This window comes from Lithobates pipiens, unplaced genomic scaffold (assembly GCF_037356315.1).
Source record: "Lithobates pipiens isolate NorthernLeopardFrog02 unplaced genomic scaffold, aLitPip1_a1.2 Scaffold_8, whole genome shotgun sequence".
Classification (NCBI taxonomy): Eukaryota; Metazoa; Chordata; class Amphibia; order Anura; family Ranidae; genus Lithobates; species Lithobates pipiens.
Genome location: NW_027507903.1, coordinates 58,365,575 through 58,392,389, shown reverse-complemented (window position 1 = coordinate 58,392,389; position 26,815 = coordinate 58,365,575). Strand labels below are relative to the sequence as shown.

General features: G+C 43.1%; 1 protein-coding gene across 1 annotated transcript in view; it reads left to right on the top strand.

Annotated features, from left to right (window-relative positions):
• Positions 1-26,815, top strand: part of ADAMTSL3 (ADAMTS like 3) — a 712,540-nt gene that overhangs the window by 378,826 nt on the left and 306,899 nt on the right. The window contains exons 4-5 of the mRNA XM_077470182.1: positions 2,810-2,937; positions 18,304-18,349. Of these exons, the coding sequence (XP_077326308.1) occupies positions 2,810-2,937; positions 18,304-18,349 (174 nt within the window). The remainder of the gene's footprint in view (positions 1-2,809; positions 2,938-18,303; positions 18,350-26,815) is intronic.

The window sequence follows — 26,815 nt, the reverse complement described above, 5'->3', positions numbered from 1 at the left end:
GCCGAAACCATACATTTCATGAAATAGCTGTGAACAATAAATCATTAATTTTGTGCTGTTCGGGCCAGTCTGGTTCTCGTCAGCTGGTGACTGCCTAGGAAGGATTTCTGAGTTCTCTCACGAGATGACTGGCTGCACCATGCACAATACAAGCAGTTCTGGGCACTGAGAGGAAGGATTTGCTGCCTAAATAAACACTAACCACGACAATTAGGAATAATTAGACCACTTAATAATTTCCAACTAAATACATATACACGTACGCCGCATCCGTGCCTTTTCTGGATTATAAAGCACTCATCGGTTGGATTTACATGTGATTATATGATAATTATAATTGAAGTATACTTGTAACAATAGACAGAAGAAAACTGGTTTATGGGGTAGAAATGTGCTGGATCAAAATCTACAGCTGATTTTTTTTTGGTTTTATTTATATCAAGTTAAATGGAATTTCTAGAGTACCACCACCTTTAACCACTTCAGCCCCAGAAGGATTTGCCCCCTTAATGACCAGGCCATTTTTTGTGATACGGCACTGCGCCGCTTTAACTGACAACTGGGCGGTCGTGCAACGTTCTACCCAAATAAAATTGATGTCCTTTTTTTCCCACAAATAGAGATTTATTTTCATCATTTTCATCATTTATTTGATCACCTCTGCTTTTTTTATTTTTTGGACTATAAACAAAAAAAGAACGTAAATTTTGGGAAAAAAATATATATTTCTTACTTTTTGCTATAATAAATATCCCCTCAAAAAATTAAAAAAACTAATTTCTTCATCAGTTTAGACCAATATGTATTCTTCTACAGTTTAAAAAAAAAATTGCAATAAGCGTATATTGATAGGTTTGCGCAAAAGTTATAGCATCTACAAAATAGGGGATAGATTTATGGCATTTTAATTCTTTTTTTTTACTAGTAATGGTGGCTATTTGTGATTTTTAGCTAGACTGCTACATTGTGTTGGACAGATCGCACACGTTTGACACATTTTTGGGATCATTGACATTTATACAGCGATCGGTGCTAAAAGAAATGCACTGATTACTGTGTAAATGTCACTGGCAGGGAAGGGGTTAACACTAGGAGGCGATCAAGGGGTTAAATGTGTTCCCTGGGAGGTGTTTCTAATCGTGGGGGGGATGGAACTGACTGAAGGAGGAGAGAGATCGCTGTTCCTGATCACTAGGAACAGCAGATCTGTCTCTCCTCCCCTGTCAAAATGGGAATCTGTCTGTTTAATAATCCCATCCTCTCACCACTGCCACTGATTCCATCAACCCCGCAGCATTGCCACTGATCACCCCCCCCCCCCCCCAGCATTGCCACTGATCCCCGGAGTCGTAGGATCCCTAGGAGTTTTCTGTTTATTGATGGGCCCCCCTCACCTCCCCAGTCCATGGTGTGCAGGCAGTGAAGAGATGATAAACAGAAAAGTCAGTGCTACTACCCATACACACATAGATAGCAGAGCTCCCAGGTGCTCAATCCACAGTCGCTGGCTGAGTAAAGTAATGTAGAAAAATGATCAGCACTCCAGGTTTAGCTCTTTAAAAAATCTTCGTTTTTATTGACAAGCCACAGTGAACAAACGCAGATAAGAGTTGACGTATTTCAGCCTGTAAGGCCTTAATCATAACCCAGTGAGGAGATGATGTGCTGTAACCTTTAGCAAACAATCAGTAAGGAGTAATAATGTGCAGTAACCTCTAGCAACCAATTAATGAGTGGTATGGATGTCCAGTAATCTCTAGCAACCAATCAGTGAGAAGTATTGATGTACAGTAATCTCTAGCAACCAATCAACAAGTAGAAGGCATGTGCTGTAACCTCTAGCAAATAATCATTGAGCCAAAATGTGTGCTGTAACCTCTAGCAGCCATTCTGTGAGCGGTAATGATACACTGTAACCTCTGGAAACTAATCGCGATCACAGCCTGATCTGATTCAGGAAACTGATTTTGAGAGCAAGATTGCATTGAAGAAGGGGGGGTGCAAGATAATGTTAGCCCAGGGTCCAATCAATATTAAAGATGGTCCTGATGGTCAGCAGTGGACCGATGAACTGATCCTCTGGTGAATTGTATGGATTTCACTTTTGTGAGATCTATCGTTTTTCCTGCCTGAGCAGCACCAAAAATGCAGCTTCCAATTGAATTGACTGAAAATCACAGTAGAATCACAGAAAAAAAAAAAGGAAAACACAATTTGCATTGTAGGTGTATTTTTGAGTCGCATGTCCATTTTTCACAGGTGTGGGCAACCCAGAAAACGCATTAGAAACACATCTGAAACACAGCAAAATTGTGGTAAAAAACGCTATAGAGCTGTATGAAAGGGCCCTAAAGCTTTGTACACATGGCCTGATAAACGGCCCCTGTGTACAGTTGTCTGTTCTGCAGAAGCCGGTTTCACAACCAGTTTCTATCGAACAGACATGGTGGAAAACCGTCATTCAAGCAGTACTAGCAGCCAATGGCTGATCAGTATGTTCTGGTGGGGGGACATCTGTCAGAAAGCAATAGCACAGCGGGGAAGATCGCTGCACTAGCAGTACTTTTTAGCCCGCTGGGTTGAACGAAAAAAAAAACATCTAGTGTGTACCGGACTTTATCCTTGTGATTAATGGCAAAGGTGTCTTCAGAAACAATATTATTTTCATTCTTGTTTATATTCTTTATTGTTGTATTTTTTACTAGACGTTTTAGGTTTATATCGTATGTACACTTTGAATAATTTTTTTTTAAATACCAGCTCATGCAAATCATGAATACCATCAAAATCAAATGTATTTTTGTTACAGACATCCAGAATTACCCGATCTGACAACGACAAAGACATTGGCTGGGATGCCTGGGGCACCTGGAGTGATTGTTCTCGTACCTGTGGGGGAGGCGCATCCTACTCTTTGCGGAGATGTCTTAATGGCCGGTAAGGTTTTTTTGTTTTTGTTTTAATTACACATATGCATTCATGTAGTAAGTGGTTAACAGAAGACAGCCCATCATGGTTACCAAAAAAATGCATCTTTATAAAAATGAGTTGCACCTCATTGAAACATTGATATATTAAGGTTTATGATTCTTCACTTTACAAATAAAATGTATGTCCTTTTTTTTTCCAACAAATAGAGCTTTCTTTTGGTGGTATTTAATCACCTCTGTGTTTTTAAATTTTTGAGCTATAAAAAAAAAGCTAGTACCCACAGATTGGTTGGTGCCGCAGCCAATCGTAGCACAGCTGGGGCACATACAAGGTACGTGATCCAAGGTAGAGTGGATCTTGTGCTGGGGCACATACAAGGTAGAGTGGCCGCCCTGCCACAGTATATCTACGGTGGGCAGTCCGCAAGCGGTTAAAGTAACATCCACATGAATGGCACGACCCAAAGTTTCCCAGCAGAACATAGCCCAAAGCATCACGCTGCCTCTGCCAGATTGCCTTCTTCCCATACTGCATCCTGATGCCATCTCTTCCCCAGGTAAGTGGTGCGCACACCTGAAGGAACACAAGGGGGCGCCAGCTTGGTGCAGTATCATTAGTAATAAAAAAGAACCAATACAATACACACTAACAGAAAACAAGGTAAACCCGCATGTACTTAGCCATGTGTAGGGAGACAATCGCTCCCGAGGAGCCACAACAGACTGCCAACAGTGCGCTATCTCTGGATGGGAAGGCGAATCCACCAGTCCTGGAAGTTGCAAGTACCACCCTGGAGTGCAGAAGTGGATATTATGTCATACTGTGGGTAGGGAGTTGCTATGGTAACTTGTTTCAGAGCTTCTATTGGCTTCTTTCTCAAAGCAATCAATTATTTCTTTTTTATTATTAGGGCACCCTGCTGCCTAATATATCACACCAATTTTCAGATGTCATTGAAACGTGATAATCAATATGTTTCACTTAACCTGTCAGTGGTCATAAAGTTATGGTTGATCGGTGTATATTATATATACATATTGTGACAGTAAAGTTCCCTGTCCTAGTAATTGTCACCGGTGGCGTAACTAGAACCTTCAGGGCCCCGATGCAAGAAACCATGAAGGGCCCCCCTGAACCCCAGCCAGGGCCCTTCCCTTCGAGTCCGGCGGTGGAACTCCAGGGTGTGGTCACAGGTTTGACCTTTGGGAGCCCTGTAGTTCCACCACTGGTATCAGTAGTTTTTTTTTAATTTATTTTTTAAAATTTTTAGGTGCCCCATTGGGGGACTGTCCCTAGGCAGGATGGGGTCCCCGTCTCCAGAAGAGATGAGGTCCTTTTCTCCAGGGCAGATGAAGTTACTGCCCCAAGGTGAGAAGGGGTCCCTGTCCCCAGGGGAGGTGGGGGTCCCTGTCCCCACGTGAGAAGGGGTCCCTGTCCCCAGGGAGAGATGGAGGGGGTATGTAATGGTGTGTGGGGGATGGGGTCCTCTCACTCACCATGACCAAGCTGTAGGCCACGCACTCATCCATGTTGGCCTGGGCTCCATCCAGTGTGCTGGACGGGCAATCAGCATATCTCCCAGAAAGACCTTTCATCATCTGTGTATGAGGGGGGAGGAGGGGGGCTGGCAGACAAGCCTGCTGTGTCCTCCGGGGAGCCGGCTCTCATAGGGCTGCACTGCATCTGTGTGATTAAAGTTTGTTTACCTGGGAGAAGTATGCAGTGCAGTGTGGGCCGGACTCAGGGGGGGGGTGGGACTCTGGCTGGGGAGAACAGACATCGGACTGAGCGGCAATGCATGGAGCAGGAGAGGGGTACTCTGAGGAGCCGGCCGAGGACACAGGTCATGCGGGGAATGCACAACTAAAGAGCATCCAGTGCGATAGTCGAGCATGGAGCTCTGCTAGTCACCCTCCACCTCCAGCCACCCGTGTGCATGGTGCACTGGTACCCCTAGCTGCCTATGCTGCTGCCGGCCATATGTAGAGGGGGCTGCATGGGCCCCCTGAATCACAGGGCCCAGTTGCGACTGCTGCACCCCCTATAGTTACGCCCCTGATTGTTGCCCAGGGTCCTTAAATAGGCAGGTTGAGGGGCTCCGGGGGTATTTAACCACTTGCCGCCCGCCCTATTACAAATTGACGGCGGCAAAGTGGTTTCATAATCCTGACCGGACGTCATATGACGTCCTCAGGATTATGAGCCGCTGCGCGCCCCCGGGGGCGCGCATTGCGGCGATCGTTGATGCGGGGTGTCAGTCTGACACCCGGCAACTACGATCTCGGTAAAGAGTCTCCGACGGAGACTCTTTACCACGTGATCAGCCGTGTCCAATCACGGCTGATCACAGTGTAAATGGGAAGAGCCGGTGATCGGCTTTTCCTCACTCGCGTCTGTCAGACGCGAGTAGAGGAGAGCCGATCGGCTGCTCCTCTGACAGGGGGGGTCTGTGCTGATCGATTATCAGCACAGCCCCCCCGAGGATGCCCACACTGGACCACCAGGGACGCCACCAGACCACCAGGGAAAAGGTAATCCTCCCTAGACCACCAGGGATGCCAGTCAGCACAATGGATGCCAATCAGTGCCCATAATGGATGCCAATCAGTGCCCACAATGGGCATCACTGATTGGCATGCATTATTGTTTGGCACTGATTGGCATCCATTAGTACAGTATAACACCAATGCCGCCTATGAGTGCCCACCTGTGCCACCTATGAGTGCCCACCTGTGCCACCTATCAGTGCCCACCCATGCCCATCTGTGCCGCCTATCCATGCCCATCTGTGCCGCCTATCCATGCCCATCTCTGCCGCCCATCCATGCCAATCCGTGCCAGCTATCAGTGCCAATTTGTGCCACCTATCAGTGTCCATCCATGTCGCCCATCCGTGTCGCCCATCCGTGTCGCCTATCAGTGCCGCCCATCAGTGCTGCCTATCAGTGTCCATCAATGCCAAAGTTTTGAAACTGAAACAAAAAAAAAACATTTTTTTTTTAAAAAATTTTCGGTATTTTTTTATTTGTAGCGCAAAAAATAAAAACCGTAGAGGTGATCAAATACCACCAAAAGAAAGCTCTATTTGTGGGAAAAAAATGATAAAAATTTCATTTGAGTACAGTGTAGCATGACCGCGCAATTGTCATTCAAAGTGCGACAGCGCTGAAAGCTCAAAATTGGTCTGGGCAGGAAGGTGTTTAAGTGCCCTGTATTGAAGTGGTTAATGTGGAGGAATCTGTTTTATCAGTTTCCTCCAAAGTTTGTAAAATCCAGTTGGGGACCTGGAGCCCGGAGATTCCATAGCGTTATGGGTGGGATGGAATCTCCAATCCTGGGACCGGGTTTTTGGAACAGCCAGGAGTCTGGCTGGTTGATTGAGAAGCTGGGTCCTGGGCTTATAGCAGAGTTAGGATTATGGTTCTGGGCGCCACCCAGAGAGACAGGAGGTCTCCAGGAGTCCAGATGTGCACTAGTGAAAGCCAGAGACCCAAGTCTGAGGATCAGAGCAGTGTGGGGCTGCTTTCTAGATAGACGCTGTGTGTGTTGAAGCTGTGTGCATCTAAGGAGACAGATGAGAGCCTGAAGTGGAAGGCCTGAGCAGCAAGGAAGCTGAAAAGAGGTACAGTAGTTGCACGGGAACCCTGTGTAGCCAAGAGGGCTGAAGAGTAAAGCCTAAGTGGCAGTACTGTTGAGGAGAGCCAGGTGGATTGGAATTTTTCATTTGTCATTGTTTTTGGTAGAAGAATCCCTGTGTGGGCATCCAAGTGCATGTATGAACTTTATTTTGTTCCTTTTAATAAAAGTGGGCTACCATGCCCTTAAACACGTTCCTGTTCGTTGTGAACTTACTGAAAAAGCACCTACCACTGAGTTAAACATCCCCCCAATGTCACAATATATATATTAGAAGGCCAGTATGGTGGTCTGAATTTATGGGAGGAGCCCGGGGGAGGGGGGTATTTAAGCAGCTCACTCACCTGTGTTCCTTGCACAATACTGTACATCACTAGGCCGACTCTCCCCAGCTCACTCCATGTTCGTGAGCCTGTGCTTTCGATTACAAGTGTGTTGCGGCTTCTCAGTTTGTGGTCTTCTTCAGCGGTTCCCACTTGCTATTGCAGGTAGGATTCAAACCTTTTTTCGTTTCATACACCGTGTTGCAGTTTATTATGTTTCCTATCCGGCATCCCTTTCATAATTAGCTGCCTCCGAGTTGTTGTCGGTTGTGTCCCAACATCATTCGGTACAGGCGTAGTAGATTCGTAGGTTCCCTTTGCCTTGTTTGTCATCCCATCCACAAACATATGATTTATTCATAGATCCAAGTCTCCGAGCAGCTGTCGGTTGTTGTCTGATATCGCTCCACATAGGCTTCACTGGTTATAGGATTCACTGTCTAGGGGGTTGCCGCCTCATCCATTGGAGATGTATTTCATATGTATTTCATGTGTATTTCATGTATTTCCTGCCATTAGCATGTATTGATTGCACGGGTTCTGTGGCTGTTTGAGGTGGTAATTAGAGCCACCTGGTGGCTTGTCTGAACTTTGATTAGCCTCGGGGGCTGGATAGTTGGTATGTGTTTGGTTTTGGAGGAGGGGGTGGCACCCTAACACTCTATGACAACCGGATCCGAATCCCGGTCGTGTCAGCGACATAGTGTTTCGTATCCTTGGCACACAAGTCAATTCCAGTTGTCACACACATCACAAGCTTCCTGCACCTCGGCCTCTCTCGTGAGGCTCCTGCAACAAGCAACCAGTCGTTACTTACCATTCATACCACCATATCATTCATATGGTCGCACTTACTCATGCACACACACAATACTCCAGCCTTATAACTCCGACCAAGGGATAGCTGCAGTGCCTGTTAGGCATGCTGAAATTTGCTATGAGGATTGTCCCTCAGGGGTGTTCCTTCATTTTTCTCCTCCTGGTCTTTCTTTCCCACGCACAGGACCACCATTCAAACCATCGGGCTAGACGAGGCAGCTGCAGCAAATCCCATGTTCATCCCAGCAGCTTCAGCCTCCTCAACTCATATAGTAACAGATGCATTAGCCTCAACAGGCTTCACTGTCATTTTTGGCACCCATTGGTTTACAGGTCTATGACTGCAGAAAACCCTCCTGGTCCCCGGGTTCAGCCAGATGTCCTCATTGTTCGAGCTTTACCCTATTGCCGTGACAGCTCAGGTCTGGGGAGACACCTGGGTGGGGCAGACCATGGTCTTCTCCACTGACAACTTAGCCATGGCTGAGATTGTCAATAAAGGCAGGTCCAAGTTTCTGGCCATCATGTCCTTCCTACTCAGGCTGGTGCAGATATCCCTTCACTACATTTTCAATGTGCACTGTATTTACATACCTGGCAAGTGCAATCTCACAGAAGACGCACTGTCCCGCCTCAATTTTCTTTTGTATTTCTTACAGAGACCCAGAGCTGACCCAACCTCATTTCCTATCCCACCTTGATCGCAGCTAACGATTGGCTAAGAGACCACCTTCAGAACGCTACGCTGCTCATAAACTGGTCACTGTCTCCCAACACGCTGAAGGCCTGCCGCACTGGAACACCTACGGCAAATTCCTAGCCACATGCCTCGGGTCGGGCACAGGTCACATCAAGCACGTCCCGGCCTTTGTGTCTTACTGCCACACTCATCTGAGCCTGTCCCACAACACTGTCAGACTGTACCTAGCTGGCATCCAGCATTTCCTTTCTCTAAATGCCCCTGGGAAACCCTCATTGTTCACGACCCATGCGGTCAAAGCCTTGCTGAATGGCATCCAGAAACATCAGCCCGTAGCCAGTAGAAAAAGCTTGCCCATATCAAGTTCCACCTTTCGGGACATGTCAACCATCCTGTCATGGTTCCCTTTTGGGTTGCTCCCCAGCGGGGTCATCCAAGCGGCCATCTACCTGGCCTTCTACGGGTTCCTACGGCCCAGTGAGTTCACTTACAGTGGTCACGGTTGCCAGGTGCTACGCAAGTGCTATCTGGCCTGCCTTCAAGACCATTTTGTCTTACATCTGGCAGTGTCCAAATCTCATCAATCCAGCACCAGGGTCGACATCAAATTCTTCCAAACTCACAACGAATTGTGTCTAGTAGACGTTCTGGACCAGTTGTTATCACAACTGCCGAGCCAGTCTATCTCCAGCCGATTGTTTCCTTTTCCTTTTAGCTCACAAACAGCTAGCCAGTTCATCGGCATGTTTGCATCCTCCTGGCTAATCTAGGCCTCAACCCTTACCAGTTTTCCAGGCACTCCTTTCGGATCGGCCTCAGCCGCCTCCCAGGACAGGGGGTGCCGGGTCATGTCATCAGAGGATTAGACAGATGTAAATCCACCTGCTTTACCTGGTACGTTTTGAATCCCCAGGTTGAGATGTCGCAAGCCTTCACCAAATTTGCCTAATAAGTGTTATGTATACCAATAGAACAGCTTTCCCTATCCTGGTATTTTTGCCCCCTTTTTTGGTGTATTGACCAGATGACCAGGGCACACCCCAGGTCTATGTTATGTTGCGAGTCTTGTGGCATCTTTATGTGGTTTCACGTCTATCTCGGGTATACATATACATATATACAATTTTTTTACTTTGGTGTGCTCCCTTGTATGTTATCCAGGTTTCCCTGTGCCTCATTCTGCCATGCATTCCTTCCAATCTTTCTGGTGCCTTTATGACTGTACCATATCAAAAGGAGGAATCAATCATCAATACAGAATACAGGATCATATGTTTTTCATTTTATCTGTGTATTTTGAGCTGGACAGACCTGCCCATACTATAGTGCTTCACCACTTATCATATTACTTCATATACTTACTCATCATTATTCTCACACTTCAATACATCGACAGTGCTTCTTCACTGCTGGTAGTGAGGCCATCATTTTTATTACCTGTCATCATCCTCGGTACAACAGCAGTGTACAGCAGCAGTACTGCTGGGAGCATTAAACACTCCTAATCACATCAGCAGTGTGTGTGTCAGTGTTTTACTATAGCAAGTTGCATTTTTTTTTGCTTTTTAACTTTTTAAATTTCTTGAATGGTCTTACTGGCCTTCAGCAAATATGGCTGCAACTAGGTGTTTATTATGTATTTCTAATAAAACATAAATTAAAGCCTTTACTTTTTTATTCAATATTTCATTTAACGTAATTCTCTTCTGAGGCTGCATTCACACTTCAGTGTTTTGAACCGCAGGCAGATTCTGCCTGCAATTTGAAAGCGCCGATGTGTGAATGCGAAATCGCGGGACTCGCATTTGAGATGCCATTCATTTGAATGACTCCTAAAATAGCTGTGTGGGTATGCCACGATTCTCACACAATAAATCTTGCCGCAATCGCGGGAAGCATGTTGCCCAACCCGCATCGTGGGAAGCATGTCGCCCAAAAGTAGCTCCTGAAACTTTTTGGGGAGACATGCTTCCAGTGATGTGGGTTGCCACGATTGCAGCGCGATTTATCACGTGACAATCGTGGCAGACCCGTACCGTGATTTTAGATGTCATTCAAATGCAAGTGTCGTGATTTGTCATTCAGCCTGGGTTCACACTATAACGATGCAGGAAACAACATGATTCCAGTGCCAATTCCCGCATCGCATCTCCCTCGCAGGCACACTGCCCTCTGTGAACCGCTGTGCGTATCAATACAATGCTAACGACACCCCCAGATCGGTTCGCAGATCGTTGTGAGAACTGTGAGTTCAGACAGGAATCAGATCGCACAGGTGTGAACACCCATGCGATCCGATTCCAGTGCAGGAAAAAAAGGTTCCTGCAGCATTTTCGTGCAAATGCAATGCTAGTTCAGCCATAGAAAAAGTATGGCTGAATTCCTATTGCACAGACATCGCATGTGATCTGCACAGAAATGCGCTGGGAATCGCATGCGATGTCTGTGCTTGCAAAAGTATGAACCCAGGCTCACATACTGTATGAGTGCTTTCAAAAAGAAGGCAGAATCACTGCGAAACTGCCTGCGATTCAAAATGCTGAGGTGTGAATGAAGACTAGTGATGTCTAGTTACCCACACTTTGTTTTTTAAACAGTTAGTCCATCCAAAAACTGTTATTTAAATGTTTAGTAATTGTAGAGTAGCCTTTCCTAACCAGGTTTCAGTGGAACTGCTATGCTAGGGGTTCCTTGAGCAATAAGCAATTCCTGGCTCCAAGATAAGTGACCACTGATATCAATGATCTTTTAAGCTGTAAGGGGGAATTCTACCCAGTGACCACCAATCTTCCCACTGACCATCACACTAATGTACCATGAGCTGCAGATAAAGTAAATATTGCCAAGGGGTTCCCTGTGACTGGAAAGTTATTTCATGGTTTCCCCAATGTTAAAAAAGTTGAGAAAGGTTGTGTTAGAGAGGTAAACGGCCTTCTCTCCTAGTGAGATATCTGTACTTGACTTAGCCCTCGTTCACACTGAATGCGATTTTGATATTGTGCGACTTCATCTGAAATTGCACAATTTTAAAACCACATGTCAGCGCGACTTCAGGTGCAACTTTGAAGACATCTGTGCAGCTTCATGCACAGATGTCTATGCAAGTTGCACCCGAAATCGCCAAAAGTAGTGCAGGAGCTACTTTTTCAAATCAATGCAGCACTGCAAAGTCAGCAGTTCATCGATTTGAACATGGCCATTGCTGACAATAGGGTACGATCTGTCATGCGATACGACCTGTGAAATCGCATGACAAGTCGCTATAATGTGAACAAGGGCTTACTGGGTTGATTTTTTTAAGACTAGAGAGTGCAAAATCTGGTGCAGCTGTGTATGGTAGCCAATCTGCTTCTAACCTCCATTTGATTAATTAAGTATAAATAAAGGCAAATCTTTTTTTTTTAGGTTTGGATAGGGAGAGGGATTAGATCACCTGTTAGTTTTTATTGTTGTCTGTGCTCCTGTTAAGGAGATTCACCCCCTCTAGTTGTCCTGTTTACCATTATCATTTATAGTGAAAGTAAAATAAATCCTAAATTTCGGGCAGGAAAATCTTCCAATGGGGGCACTAGTATTGGTGACCTGGGGGTTCCCAAGGTATTCCCTTAATTTGTAGGGATTTCCTCTCACTTCCTGTTTGGCTATGCAACAGGAAGTGAAGGAAAACCTCAGCAATGGGACACAGATGGCAAAAAAAGTCTAACGGGGGTAAAAAGCCCCCCTTACTCTGACCCAAATGAAAAAAAGTTTAGCCTATAGAATACCTCCCAACATTTTCAAATGGGAATGAGTGACAACTACTAGCAAATGTATGCAGGCATAGGTCACATCCCCTGCCACACCCCCTTAAATGAGAATTAACCAAAAAAAAGGTTAATCAAATCCACAAGGTTTTTTTTTAGCACTACTATTCGTTTATATTGGCTTTAAAACTTACAAATGCAACAATTTAAAATTTGGATGAAATGTTTAGTGCTGGGAAACAATTTTTGAAAGATAAAAAGTGCATTTTATATACAACTATATGGATCAGACCAAAATGAGGGACAAATGAGGAGGAAAGAGGGACAAAGGGACATTGCTCCAAATCAGGGACTGTTGGGAGCTATGCTATAGTTCTACTTTAAGCTTTGACAAAAAAACCTGGAAGCCAATTGGTTTCTATGCAGAACTGCACCAGATTTTGCATTCTCCAATTTTAGTAAATCAACCCAAAAGGGTCTGCACTCCTTTTTGGAGATTTATTGGTGTTGTACTGTGAAGAGTGCAGCCGCTGTTCTGTCAGATGAGCAAACCCGTCAGATCAGCTAAAGGAAGTGATGTTCCATCAGCTACGCATGCATTCCACTGCTACCAGGTTTGCTAATCTGACCATAAGTGAAATAAGTTAACCCTAGTGAAGTGTATGCTAGGGCTGCAGCGCTGCTCATTACTGTGGACATGACAATCTCATCCATACTAGATATTACACATGGCACCTTTTTTCCAGTGCTGTGACCAGGGCCGTTTTTAAGGCAGGGCAAAAGGGGCAGCTGCCCTGGGCCTGTCATTGTTGTGGGACCCAAAGCAGCTGCCTTATACTTGCCAACTATTCCAGTTTAAATTCCCTTGCCCCTTGACGTTTTAGTCCTGTACTGTGTCCTGATATCTCAGTGTGAATTGCTGCTACTAATGCTGCCCAGCTCTGCCCTATTGTTTTGTACAAAGGACTCACCTGCAGACCCTGTGTTTACATGTAAATAGCCGGCAATCATATGTAAATAGCGGCATTCATATGTAAATAGCTGTATCTGGCGGCATAGATATGTAAATAAAGGCGGCATTCATATGTATATCATGCCCCCTACAGTGAGGAGATGATGTGCTGTAATCTCTAGCAACCAATCAGTGAGCTGTATTACTGTACAGTAATCTCTATCAACCAATCAACAAGCATAAATCATGCTGTAACCTCTAGCAACTAATCAGTGAGCCGTAATGTGTGCTGTAACCTCTAGGAACCAGTCAGTAAGCGGTAATGATACACTGTAACCTCTGGCAACCAATCGCAACCGCTGCCTGATCTGATACAGGAAACCTATTTCTAAGTCTAGCTGCTATTTATTGTAAGTCTTAGAGCAGGTGGAGAGCAAAATTTTATTTTGGGGGGGCCCAAGAAAACGTTTGCCAAGGGTCCAATCAATATTAAAGACGGCTCTGGCTGCGACTGACAGTTAAAACTCTTGTATAGTAAAGGGATCATGTTGTTCACTCTCGTCTTCCACCCCGCCTCATCTGTTCACAAAAAAAAAGGATTTTTTATTTTTTATTTTATATGTTTTTATTGGAGTTATATGAAAGTAATAAGTTGACAAACAATACACCAAAAGGCATTTGGACAAAGACATAAACTTACAGAATATGCTTTTAGGGTGAATTTAGACATTTTTTACAGTTGTATCATAGATGTGTTTCTTTAACTAAGATGTTAGGTACAATTCAAACAAAATAAAATCAAATAAGACAGACAGTATAACAGTCCAACCAAGAAATGAGTCTAGTGGTCATATAATAGGCAGTAAGGCATTTGATTGACCAACTTTGTCATACCAATCAAATCATAGTCTCTTCGGGTACCAACATTTTATTTCTCGGATATTGGAGAGTATTTCTATTTATGTATACTATGTCAATTACTCATGCAATCATCATGTTATCTGTTCGAACTATCATTCTAGATCAGGGGTAGGCAACCTTTTGAGCACAGTCTGTCGAAAAAAATTTCAAAGAAATAAGCGTGCCGATTTTATAACAAACACATTTCAACTTCACACTCTCAATCACAAAAAGGATTTTTTTTTTATAAAGTAAATGCTGTAAACGACTTTAGTAGTGAGAAATTAACATCCTGCACTCTCACGCCTCAGATCAGCCCCAATTCATGCACCTTCACACCTCAGGGCACTGTCCCCCCCTGCAAATTTGCCCCACCACTGTAACACCCTGCTCAACTGCCCCACCACTGTAACCCCCTGCTTATCTGCCCCACCACTGTAACACCCTGCTCAACTGCCCCACCACTGTAACCCCCTGCTTATCTGCCACACCACTGTAACCCACTGCTCATCTGCCCCACCACTGTAACCCCCTGCACATCTGCCCCACCTCGGTACCCCCCCTGCTAATCTGTCCTACCACTGTACCACCCTGCTTTCCTGACCCACCACTGTAACCCCCCTGCTCATCTGCCCCACCAATGTTCCCCCTTTCTCATCTGCCCCACCACTGTACCTCCCTACACATCTGCTCCACCGCTGTACCCCCATGCTCTTCAGTCTCACTGCTGAACCATCTTCGCATCTGTCCTAACACTGAACTTATCTGCTCTTCTGCCCCACCACCGTAAACACCCTGCTCATGTGTTCCATCAATGTACCTCCTTTCTCCTCTGCACCCTTCTGCACATCTCCCCCACCTCTGTAACCCTCTGCTCCACCTCTGTAACCCTCTGCTCCACCTCTGTAACCCTCTGCTCATCTGTCCCACCAATGTACCTCCTTTCTCCTCTGCCCCATCACTGTAACCCCCTGCTTTTCTGTCCCACCACTGAACTCCCTTCTCATCCGTCGCACTACAGTACCTCCTGCACATCTGCCCCAACACTGTACCCCCTTGCTCTTCTGTCCCACCACTGTAACCCCCTGCTCATCTACCCCATCAATGTACCCCCTTTTCTCATCTGCCCCACCACTGTAGCTCTCTGCACAGTGCACTTCCCTGCGCTGCACAGCTGATGGGGAGGTAGTCCAGTGCCGGCAAAAGAAGCTTTGTGTGCCGTATGCGGCACTAGTGCTGGTGGTTGCCTACCCCTGTTCTAGATCATCACATGTGTGATTGATATTTTAATATGTTTAATAAATATTGATTTTACCTATATGGATAGTATTGTTGCCGCTTAAAATCCCATTCGGGGGGTATCCTTTTTCTTCTATATATGCAGGGATGTGGCAACCATCTACCTTGTTTTGCCTTGGTGGGAACATTTAAAAATTGTTTCAATGATGAATGATGATGTATTTACCTATAGATGAGGCGAATATTAGCTCATAGGTGGCATGTGTGTGTGTTATTTGGATTATTTTATTCATGGTAGGTGGTTGGGAGTCTCTTTAGTGTCTTACCAGGGACAGACGGGCTGCCAATAAGATACAGTATGGATTACAGGACTTTTCACTTTAAGCTGTACCAAGTCTAAGTCTAGGGAGAAGAAGGCTGTTCCTGAAGAAAGTGGGAATGTTAACCTAAAAATTTGGTTGATCAGTTGGAGGTTGCTGCCCAGAGGGAGATTACTGATGGGCAAGCCCATACAACATGTTGGAGGGTGCCCACAGCACCACGATGTCTCCAACAGAGGGGTGATACCTGTAGTGTAAATTTTCGATTTCTGTACGGGGTCAAATACCAACACAATAGTATCTTTTGGGATAATTTTCATAAGTTAATATTTTTTGTGGCTGCATAAGTAGAGCAAAGTGATTTTTTCCATTTATCAGGACTGAAATTCTTTTTTTAAGAATGCAAGATGCTCCGTGAATAAACAAGGGGAGATTTGCTTACTTACCCGCTCCTCTTCTATGCTCATCCCTCTTGCCCCTTCCCGGTATTCCTTGCATCCTGTAAAAATAATACAAGGTTGTTTGTGAATTGATGAAGGGGAGACTGAACAACATGATCCCTTCATCATACTGTAGCTGTCAGTTACAATGCTGGAAGAAGGGTACTGTCAGATCCCTACACATAGGTGGAAACTGGCAAGTCATTACAGGACCTAATGATATTTATATATATATAGATATAGATATATATATATATATATATATATATATATATATATATATATATATATATATATATATATATATATAGATATAGATATATAGATATATAGATATATATATATATATATATATAGATATATATATATAGATCGATAGATAGATAGAGATATAGCTATATATGAATATATATATATATATATATATATATATATATATATATATATATATATATATATATATATATAATGCTAAAATTATTATTAATCAGGTGCAGCCACTCCAGCTCAGAACAATATGAGTGATACAGTATTTATCGGTATTAGCCCTCATTGTGATTTGTCATGCAATTTGACAGTTCAAAACCTCATGACAAGTTGCATCGTTGCACCTCAAGTCGCAATGACTTCAAAAAAGGTTTCTGCGCTACTTTTTTACAATTTCATTGCAACTTGCACTGACGTCTGTTAAATCGCAGTGAAATTGGAAGTCCAAATCACACTTATCTGTGCATTTGAAATCACGCTAGTGTGATTTCAAAGCCGCACTGGTGTGAACCAGGGCTTATTCAGTGTTCGTTATAGTTTCAGTAGTTGGATTTCTGTTAACTCTAGTAGAACTCCAGTTAAAAAAAAAAAAAATTTGTGAAATAATGTACTTTTAATGAAGTGTATGCTAGGACTGCAGTGCTGCTGGTTACTGTAGAAATGAATTTCATTTATGTTGGATTATTTACTAAAACTGTAGAGTGCTAAATCTGGTGCAGCTGTGCATGGCAGCCAATCAGCTTCTAACTTCAACTTTTAAAATTAAGCTTTGATATAAAACCTGGAAGCTATGAAGAGCTGCACCAGATTTAGCACTCTCCAGTTTTAGTAAATTAAGCCACAATGCCTTTCTTCAGGTGCTGCAATTGACAGTTCTAGCTATAGTACAGTGAAAAGGGTTTAGACATTCATTCTCCTCCTCCTCTCGCCTTGTTAATTCAAAAGAAGCCTTGTATTCTTTTCAAATGGACAGTGCGGGATCCAGTTGATTACCAGCCCTTATGCCGGCCATACACGGTTCGAATTTCGAAAGAATTTTCTTTCGAAAATCGTATCTAAGAATTTTCGTATGAATTTCGCACCATTAGTGTGCCGCAGCAACAGCCGATTTTCGTTCAGAAACAAAATTTGAGGAATCGGACATGTTGGAAATTTTTAGAAAAACGAACGATTTTCTAATCAATGATGGGAGAATCGTGCGAGAAACGTAATAAGAAAAGAAAATGTAAGGAGATAAAAGAAAATGTACGGAGATAAAAGAAAATGTACGGAGAGAAAAGAAGATTCACAGCCAAGAAAATTCTTTTCTGTAGCAACATGAGGTGAAATTGAAGGCTTGGTCGGCCGAATTTCGAAAATCAATGGTGGCACCATCGGACCACAAAAAAAACAAATTTTCTGATTTTGAAAAGAAAATTAGTTCGAAAATTCGACCGTGTATGGCCTGCATTACTCTCTCCCTCTTCTCAAAGGTATTTGTGAATGAACAAATGGAGAGGAAGGTGAGACTAAGGGCTGGATCTCATGTGTTGATTATGAAGAACGAAGCAATGCACACTAATGCGCTTATATTGTTTGACATTTTTTTGCGGTGGAACCAAGGGGTGGTGCTGGGAGGTGAATAGGGGGTGGAACCAAGGGATGGTGCTTTAAGGTGGGTAGGGGAGTAGAAAAGCGGTGACTCAGAAGGGAGGAGTACCTACACCGATTCTTGGAGAAAAAAAAACCCCGGTCTTATCCCTGTATCTGCTACACCTACAGTAGAGCTTGTTCTTTAAAAAACAAAACAAAAAAACTTACTGGCCAGATCACCAGGTGAAAATAAAGGAAAGCAAGCCTAAAAAAGAACACAAATGCAGCCATCACATTGAATTGGTAATCTGCAATATAATAAATGTTTGTTTTCCAGTTTAATACTGCTTTGAGTAAATACTTTTAAATCTTGGCATCACATTATTAAAGGCAACTGAATGTAAATAGCAGATTTTATTTTATCGTTATTAAAGTCAGACTTCCACTGTGTTCTATTTCAGGAGCTGTGAAGGACGAAACATTCGTTACAGAACATGCAGCAATAATGTAAGTCGCAATGCCAATATTCATTTCCTTTCCTCCATTGTCTCCAAGTTCCGAAGTCTAAAGTTGGTGCAAGTCCTTGTCTCTGTTTTCCTATACTACTTCTTCCTCTGCTTCATTTAAAGCCATTGACAGCTCGGGGCTTTGAACTCGCACATCCTGGTGCTCTTTCTTCAGTCAAGTCTTCCTGCCAAGCCGTGATTCACAACTTTTTTTGTGTGTCACAAGGAAGGTGCACTTTACAGAGGATTTACAAAATATTATTTTTTTTTATCTGGAAGTAGCCAATATTTACAGATGTCTTGCCCACAAGAAAGAGACACATTTTTTTGTCCATTAAAATCAAAGGAACATCATTGTGAGCATTTCATAAAGATCTGTTAGTAGTTTATTACACTTGCATTAAAAAGTCATTCTGATTTTGCTATGAGAAAGAAAGTGAATGTCTGTTCCATATATTATAACCCAATACTGGCCCCCTGTGGACAAACTCTGCAACAAACAAGACGCATCTTCTACAACACAGGTGCAGAATTTTACAGTAGAGTTCACTCACACCAGCATTCCACGCCAATCGCACGGCCGCTGGTGTGCACTGGGAGTGAAAGATGTCAGTGAGCCAATCTTGAGCCATTACATTTTTTACCTTCCGTTTTTTCGTTAGAACTTTATTGAAATCTTGCAAGTGACATTTCATTAACCAATTGAGTACCACCTTGCAATACCCTTCATTACTAGGCCTTTTTTCTGTTTTCACCGTTTTCACCAATGTGATAGTTTGACTGACATGTACTCCATCGGGCAACACTGTTTGCAGCTGAGTTTCAAATCATTTTTTCGAGATAGATAAATCAGATTTTTGCTGGTATTGGTTCCATTCATATTTTTTTTAAAAGACACCTGAAATGTTCTTCTTAATAAACTGTTAAATAAGCTAATTATATGAAAGGTCGCTTTTGTAGTATTTTTATTTTATAACTAATCTTTATATTCGTCTGGCAGGGCGCTTCCATCTTAATTGTGGGCATGTGAAGACCATTAGTGTGTTCACCTGGGAATAGGTGCTGCTGGTTACCCAGCATGTACCTCCCAATCTTGCGCATGTGCATAAGCCACCGCCACTGCCTCTTCTATAGACAATAGACTAAGACCCCTTTCACACTGAGGCAGTTTTCAGGTGTTTTAGCTCTAGAAATAGCGCCAGTAAAGTGCTTGAAAACTGCCTCTTATTCATTGCAATGGATGCTTTCACACCTTGGCAATGCGCTTGCGGGCCATTAGAAAAAGTCCAGCAAGCAGCATCTTTGGGCAGTTTGGGAGCGCTTCCAAAATGCCCCTGCCCATTGCAATGAATGGGCAGAGCTTCTGAAGCACCTGAAAATCGTTTCGGAAGTGCCGCAACACAAGAGTTTTTAACCTCTTTTTGGGGTTAAAAGTGCCCACTAGCGGCCGAAAAGTGTCACAAAAGCAGAAAAGGTGAAAAACTCTCCCGAAGCACTGCAACACCCCTTTTTTGTGGTTAAAAGGGCCCTGCTAGCAGCCAAAAAGCACTGCTTAAACAGCAGTAAAGCACTGCTAAAACGAGTGGCGCTTTACCATGAACGCACGGGTGTTCCTGGTCGCCCTATTCAAAAATGGCACTTAGCACCACCTTACATCGCGTAATTTCTTGTTTGGAAATGACGCAATGCTATCAGGCAGCGATGCCCACTGACTCCTGGGAATGATGACACACATCTCCCAGGAGCCAAGGCGTTGCAGGATATGACATACCTCGCCACGGCGTCTGGAAAAAATGTGGGTGGAACACCGCTTTAACCTCCCTGGCGGTACGATTATTTCGGATTTTAGGTGCTAAAAGCAGTACCATTATTTTGCATGAAAATTTGGCGTTTTATATTGTAGTCCTGTAATTCTTAGGAATAACTCTCTTAAATCTGTCCAAACCAGAGTCTAGCAGACATCCCGGGTATGATAAAGTTTGAAAAATTAAATCATAAATTATAATATAATAAATAATTATAAATAATTGTACCAAATAATAATATAACAATAATAAAAATTATTCAATAATGTAATCAAATCAAAAACACTGAAATTTGCTCAGTTGCAGAATTGTCACTGTCATTACTTTTCAGTATTTGATGACGGATCTCCCCACAAATCGCTATCGCTCAATTCTGCGAGTGATTCTAATTTATTATCGCTGTTTTCTAGCTGGTCTAAAATCATTTTTGATGTAAAGGGACAGTTTTGGTTGCTATGGGCAATCTCCAGTTTCCAGGCATAAAGAACAGTTTTTATTATATAAAACTGCATGCAGGACACTGGGCAGACCACTAGGGACAACGGGGATGTGAAATATTTACATACAGCAATGTAATCTGTAAGATTACATTATACTGTATGTTTACTGTTTGTTTCACTTTTTGAATTTGGCGCCGATCTCCGTGCCCGTGCGTCGCAACGCTCGCAGGGCACGGAGATCGGCGATGTGATGCATCGAGCGAGACACGGCTCGCTCGTACAGCGGGGAGACAACGCTGGATCTGAAGGAGAAAGTAAGTAAACCTCCTCCTGGATCCAGCGATGCAGTCCCGAGTCTGACTCGGGGATACCGCTTTTGGTATGAAAAATCCACCCCGAGTCAGACTCGGGAATACCGTCAGGGGGGTTAATAACTGCTGTTTGTTTTAGTTTTTTTACTATGAAAAGACCCTTTTTGGAAAGTAAAACCCCCAAGATGATCTAATTATTTGCCACAATTTTTTTGGAAATTAAAAATTTGCCCATACTGTGGGTGTTAAATATAGAGCTTGAGAATGGAGCGCTAAATACATGTACAAGTCAAGCACAGAGGACAGCAGGTGTGAAGGGGTTAATGTACACTTAGAGTGGCAGGATGGAGACGAAGGGGCTAATGTTCAGATGTGCAGGATAAAGGAGGTGAGGGGTTGATTTACAGGCCCCAGTGAGGTTGATTTACTAAAACTGGAGAGTGCAAAATCTGGTTCAGCTGTGCATGGCAGCCAATCAGCATCTAACTTCAGCTTGGTCAGTTAAGCTTTGACAATGAAACATGGAAATTGATTGGTTTCTGTGCAGAGCTGCACCATATTTTTTGCTCTCCAGTTTGAGTAGATCAACCCCATAGAGACAGCATTGATATAGTATGTGTAAGCTGGGGGGGCTCGAAAAGGTTAAAAAAATGATTTCTGTGTCACTAAAACAGAATGAATGAATCTGCAGTCGCTTTGCAGTCGCTGATCCATTCATTCTGTCCCCATTCACAATTAGTATGATCTCTTTCCTTTCCTTGTTGGAAGGGGAAGGGGAGGGACCTGTGCTGCAAACAGTACCATGTGCTCTCTGTGACCAATCAAAGCAATCATGATGTATGTAGCCCCCCCAGTCAGTTGGGTACAGTGTCTCTGTGTACCAAGCTGACTGCTGGATACACAGTAATTACTGGGCTGATTGGCCACCGAGCAGCAGCATTGGGTAAATAAATGCCGCTGATCTGCTGTTCGAGTAACAAACAGTGGCAAAAAAAAGTACTGAATTCCGTTTGTTTTCCAGTGGACACTATTGGTGTGACTTGCCTCATTGGGAACAAGGCTTTTTGCCTTGTCTTGTGTTGGTAAAACGCTGGGCAAGGCTGAAATACACCTGGTATGAACAAGCCACAAGCCATCCACTAGGAAAGAATGAGGAGCATGCATAAATGCCCAAATGCCTAAATGCCCAAATGCCTATTTAAAGCGGTAGTAAACCCAGTTTCAAAAAACACTTACATTCCCGGCATGCCGGAAATGCTAACTTTCACATTGGTTGTGCTCTCAACCAAACTTTCAAACCATCCAATGGCTGGTTTCGTAACTGATCACATGTGCAGCATTATGGCAGTTGAAGAATCATTAGAGGCCAAGATGGCAGCTTCCTTGACTGAAAACGATAGAAGGATTTACTTCCACTTTAAGGCCAATGCCCAGAGCATTAGGAAGCAAAGGAAGAGATTTACTAAGACTGGTGCAGCTGTGCATGGTAGCCAATCAGCTTCCACCTTCAGCTTGTTCAATTAAGCTTTGAGCATAAAACCTAGAAGCTGATTGGTTTCTTTGCGGAGCTGCACCAGATTCCATGGTGTCCACCAGTTTTAGTAAATCTCCCCCATATGGTTTGGGTAACTAAAGACTGTTCACTTTGCAAGGAAAGTTGCACTTTGCAAGAGAATTTGTCCCAGAGCTTAGTGAATAAGGTGAAGCTCTGCTGACTTCCATCATCCAATAATGTGCAAGCAAAAATGCTATTTCTTTCAACTTTCCTTGCTCGTGATTGGCTATTCTTTATAAAGTGAAACTTCACCACATTCACTAAGCTCTGGGGCAAATTCCCCTGCGAAGGGCTGCTTTCCTTGCAAAGTGAACAAACCTTTTGCCTTTGGTAAATCAACCCCATCATGTAGAGCCAAATCACATTTACAATGGTTTTTTTTTTTTTTCACAATTATAAGGTTTTTATTGAGTGAAAATGTAACAAATATTGAAAAAATAAACCAGAAGTATGCATATACAAGGCATAAAACATGGCATAAAGATGACATTCTGTCATCAATTACAATAGAAAGTTGTATCACAATCCATTACTTTTGCGTTTTTGGTTTGATTATATAAGGCAATTATATAATATTTGGAGGTAGAGGGTAAGGGTAGTTGGGGGGGATGAGGGGTAGGAAGGAAGAAGAAAAAAAAAAGGAGGGGGCAAGGGGGGATATTATAGAAAACAATGATAGTAACAACAATATAAGTGGAGTACCAGAAGTTGGGGTAGAAAGCTGATTTGGGCTCTGAGGAGCCCGAGGGTGTGCTGCAAACATCTAATATTTACTTGGCCTATGCAAAACAAAGGTTCTCATGCTGGGTTCACAAAATTCAATTCTTCCAGTTTTTATGACCAAATAGATAGGTATTCCCTCAAGAGAGTAAATAGTAACCAGGGCTGCCACATTTCGTGGAAGTTGGTGCAGTTTTCTTTTTTCATGGCCACCACCTCTTCCATTTTATACATATAATGGACCCTGTCCAACCAATCCCTGACCCCTGGAACATTTGTGGATTTCCAAAGTAATGGAATTAAACTCTTGGCTGCTGTCAATAGGTGCCTAGATAAGGACTTCTTATATTTACCGATAGAAAAAGAGTTTATGTGTAGCAGACAAGCGGCGGCGTCAAAGTTGATCTTAGAATTTGTAATATGTTTAATCCAGTAAATAATTTTGTTCCAGTAGTCGTGGATCAGGGGACACTTCCACCACACATGCACAAATGTGCCTATTTCTTTTTCACAGCGCCAACATATGTCTGAAGATGTGTGATACCATTTTTTAGTCTTGACCGGTGTCATGTACCACTGCGTGAGTATTTTGTAAGAAATTTCTTGATATCTTGAGCTAAGGGAGCATTTGTGTGTTAGAATGCACGCTTTTTCCCATTGAGTATCATTTATCTTAATGCCTAGGTCTGTTTCCCATTTTTCTTTATGTTTGCTACTGCTATTTGGTGGTGGGGAGGCGAGCCATTTGTACGCTATGGACGTTGTTCTGAAGGTTTGGGAACCCTTATAGCAAATGTCTTCAAGTGGAGTCAGCCTTTGATGGAATGACAATTTGTGTTTGTTATTGAGTAAAAAGTCTTGTATCTGTAGGTAAAACCAGGGGTTTGGGGCGGAGTCACCTAGTTCTGAGTTTAGAGTATCCAGTGATTTGACCTTATTTCCGCGCATGCAGTGCATGGCTAAGAAGCTTGAGTTGGGACCTGGGGTTGGAAGTGTTTTCTGGTTGAGACCTGGCAAGAAGTCAGGGTTGTTGGCTAGCGGGGTCAATGGGCCCGGAATAGTGGCAAGTCTGTGTTGTGGGGCAATTTTATGCCATATATGTAAGGTGTTGGCTACCAGTGGGTGTGTAATGTGTTTGGTGTTTTTAGAATATGTGGACCAGGGGTAATATAATAATTGTGGTTTGCCATGGTGGTATTCCAGTTGTACCCAGTCTTTCGTTTTGGCATGGCAATGCCAGTCAATCATTCTGTTGATGTGCGTGGCGTAATAATATTTTTTGAAGTCGGGCAAACCAAGTCCTCCTTTGTGTTTGGGCCATGTTAAAAGGCGAAAGTTTGTTCTGGGATTTCTGTTGGCCCACAGAAAATTTCTTTGTATTGCTAGTAATTTGGAGAAAAAGGAGTTAGATACTGGGATGGGCAGTGCGCTGAAGAAATACAGCAGTCTTGGAAGTATCGTCATTTTTAATATTGCGGCTCTACCAAACCAAGAGAACCCTTTAGAGGTCCAGTTCCGGAGGTCTTTAATTATGGAGCTCAACAGAGGGGTGAAGTTGGCTGAATAGAGGGATTCTATGTTAGGCGTTAATTTTATTCCTAAATATTTAAGTGTGTCAAGTTCCCACTTGAATTTGTAGTTTCCTTTAAGAGTGCTAAGCTTTTCAGTTGGGAGGTTTAGATTGAGTGCTTCGGACTTGGTTTGGTTCACTTTAAAATTGGATAGATGTCCAAAGACTGAGAAGGTTTTTATGAGATTGGGGAGGGATAGGTGTGGTTGGGCAACAAAGAATAGTAAGTCATCCGCATAGGCGGCAATTTTATATTCTCTTTTGTGTAAGGTGAAGCCTTTGATGTCGGGGGACAGGTTTATAGTTCTAATGAGTGGTTCGAGTGTTAAGATAAAAAGGAGTGGTGAGAGGGGACACCCCTGTCTGGTAACATTATGTATATGGATTGGATCCGAGTATGTATTGTTTACTTTGATTTTGGCCTGTGGGTTTCGGTAGAGGGCTTTTATCCAGTTTAACATATTACCTTGAAGTCCAATATGGGTGCAGGTGGCAAACATATAGTCCCAAGAGACCCTATCGTAGGCCTTCTCGGCATCTGTGGATACCAGAAGGCCCTCCAGTTTAGAATCACGTGCGTAATGGATCAGGTTCAGAGATTTGATAATGTTGTCTCTGACCTCTCTGCCAGACATAAAGCCCACTTGCTCTGGTCCTATAATTTTCGAGAGTAGGGGTTTCCGTCTATTAGCTAAGATTTTTGCTAGTAATTTGATATCAATGTTCAAAAGGGATATTGGCCGAAAGTTCGCACAGTCTGTGTGGTCTTTGTCTGGCTTGGGTATAATCGCTATGTGTGCCATTAGAAGGGTGTTAGATTTGTTTTCGCATTTAGCTAGATGGTTAAAAGCTTTGAGTAGGGGTTTGGCAAGTAGTTGTGTGAAGGTTTTGTAGTATTGTGTCGTGAAGCCGTCTGGGCCGGGGCTTTTACCTGTTTTTAGCTGTTTGATCGCGTCTTCTATTTCCGTAATGGTGATTGGTTCATTTAAGATGTCTTTGTCCGATGTTTGTAGTGAGGGTAATTTGCTATCTGAAAGAAAATGCTTGATAATGTCCGTTCTTGATTGTGATACGTGTGCCGGTTTGTGTTGCGGAGGCAGGTTATAAAGCTTTGTGTAGAACTCCTGAAAGAGTTCTGCTATTTTTTCTGGCTTGTGTTCAAGTGTGCCACCTTTATTCCGTATCGCATGAATGTGGTTCAGTGTCTTTGCATCCCTTAGGGCTCTAGCCAGCTGTTTCCCACTCTTATCACCAAACTCGTAAAATATGCTTTTACGGAAGAAAAGAGATTTCTGGGATTGGAAATGTAGAATTTGTAACAGAGATTGCCTGTATTGAACTAGGTCTTCTGCTGCTTTAGCCATAAGGGATTGCTTATGTAGGGTCTCCAGCCTGGCAATTTTAAGGGACAGATCTGCTATCTCTTTGTTTCTTTCTTTTTTCTTACGCGCTCCCCATTTTATAAGATCCCCCCTGATCACACTCTTATGCGCTTCCCAATTAGTAAGGGGGTTGGTATCAGAATCGTTGTTATTTGTGAAATAGGTGTTGATGGAATTGTGTATGTCTTCCATTATAATCTGGTCAGTGAGTAGAGCGGCATTAAGCCTCCAATACAATGTTATCTTTTTTATGTTATATTTGGAAGGGTGTGATACTTTGTATTTCAGAAGGTTGTGGATTTATTCAGCAGCAGAACAAAAATATGATGGTATGACAGGGATAGTGAGAGAGGTAATACAATTCTCTGTTGGCCAGCTAAAGTGCAACCAACTTACAGCTCCATATATAGTAGAAAGCATGTTAATGCCAATTATCCCCCCCTCCAAAAAAAAAGTATGAACACATTAATAAAAAATTCTAGTTGTAAATATTCTGAGACTGGATTGACAATTCATTTACATGAAGTGATCTTTTTTAAACCATAATTACCCTATACCACTTCTGCAATCTATCCAGCTAATGTTACCTACCTGAATACAGATTAATTATACTCTTGAAAGTGGTCATTATTTCACAAGGGACCACAAAGCAGGCATGCAGGTCAAAACACACTCAGTTTACAC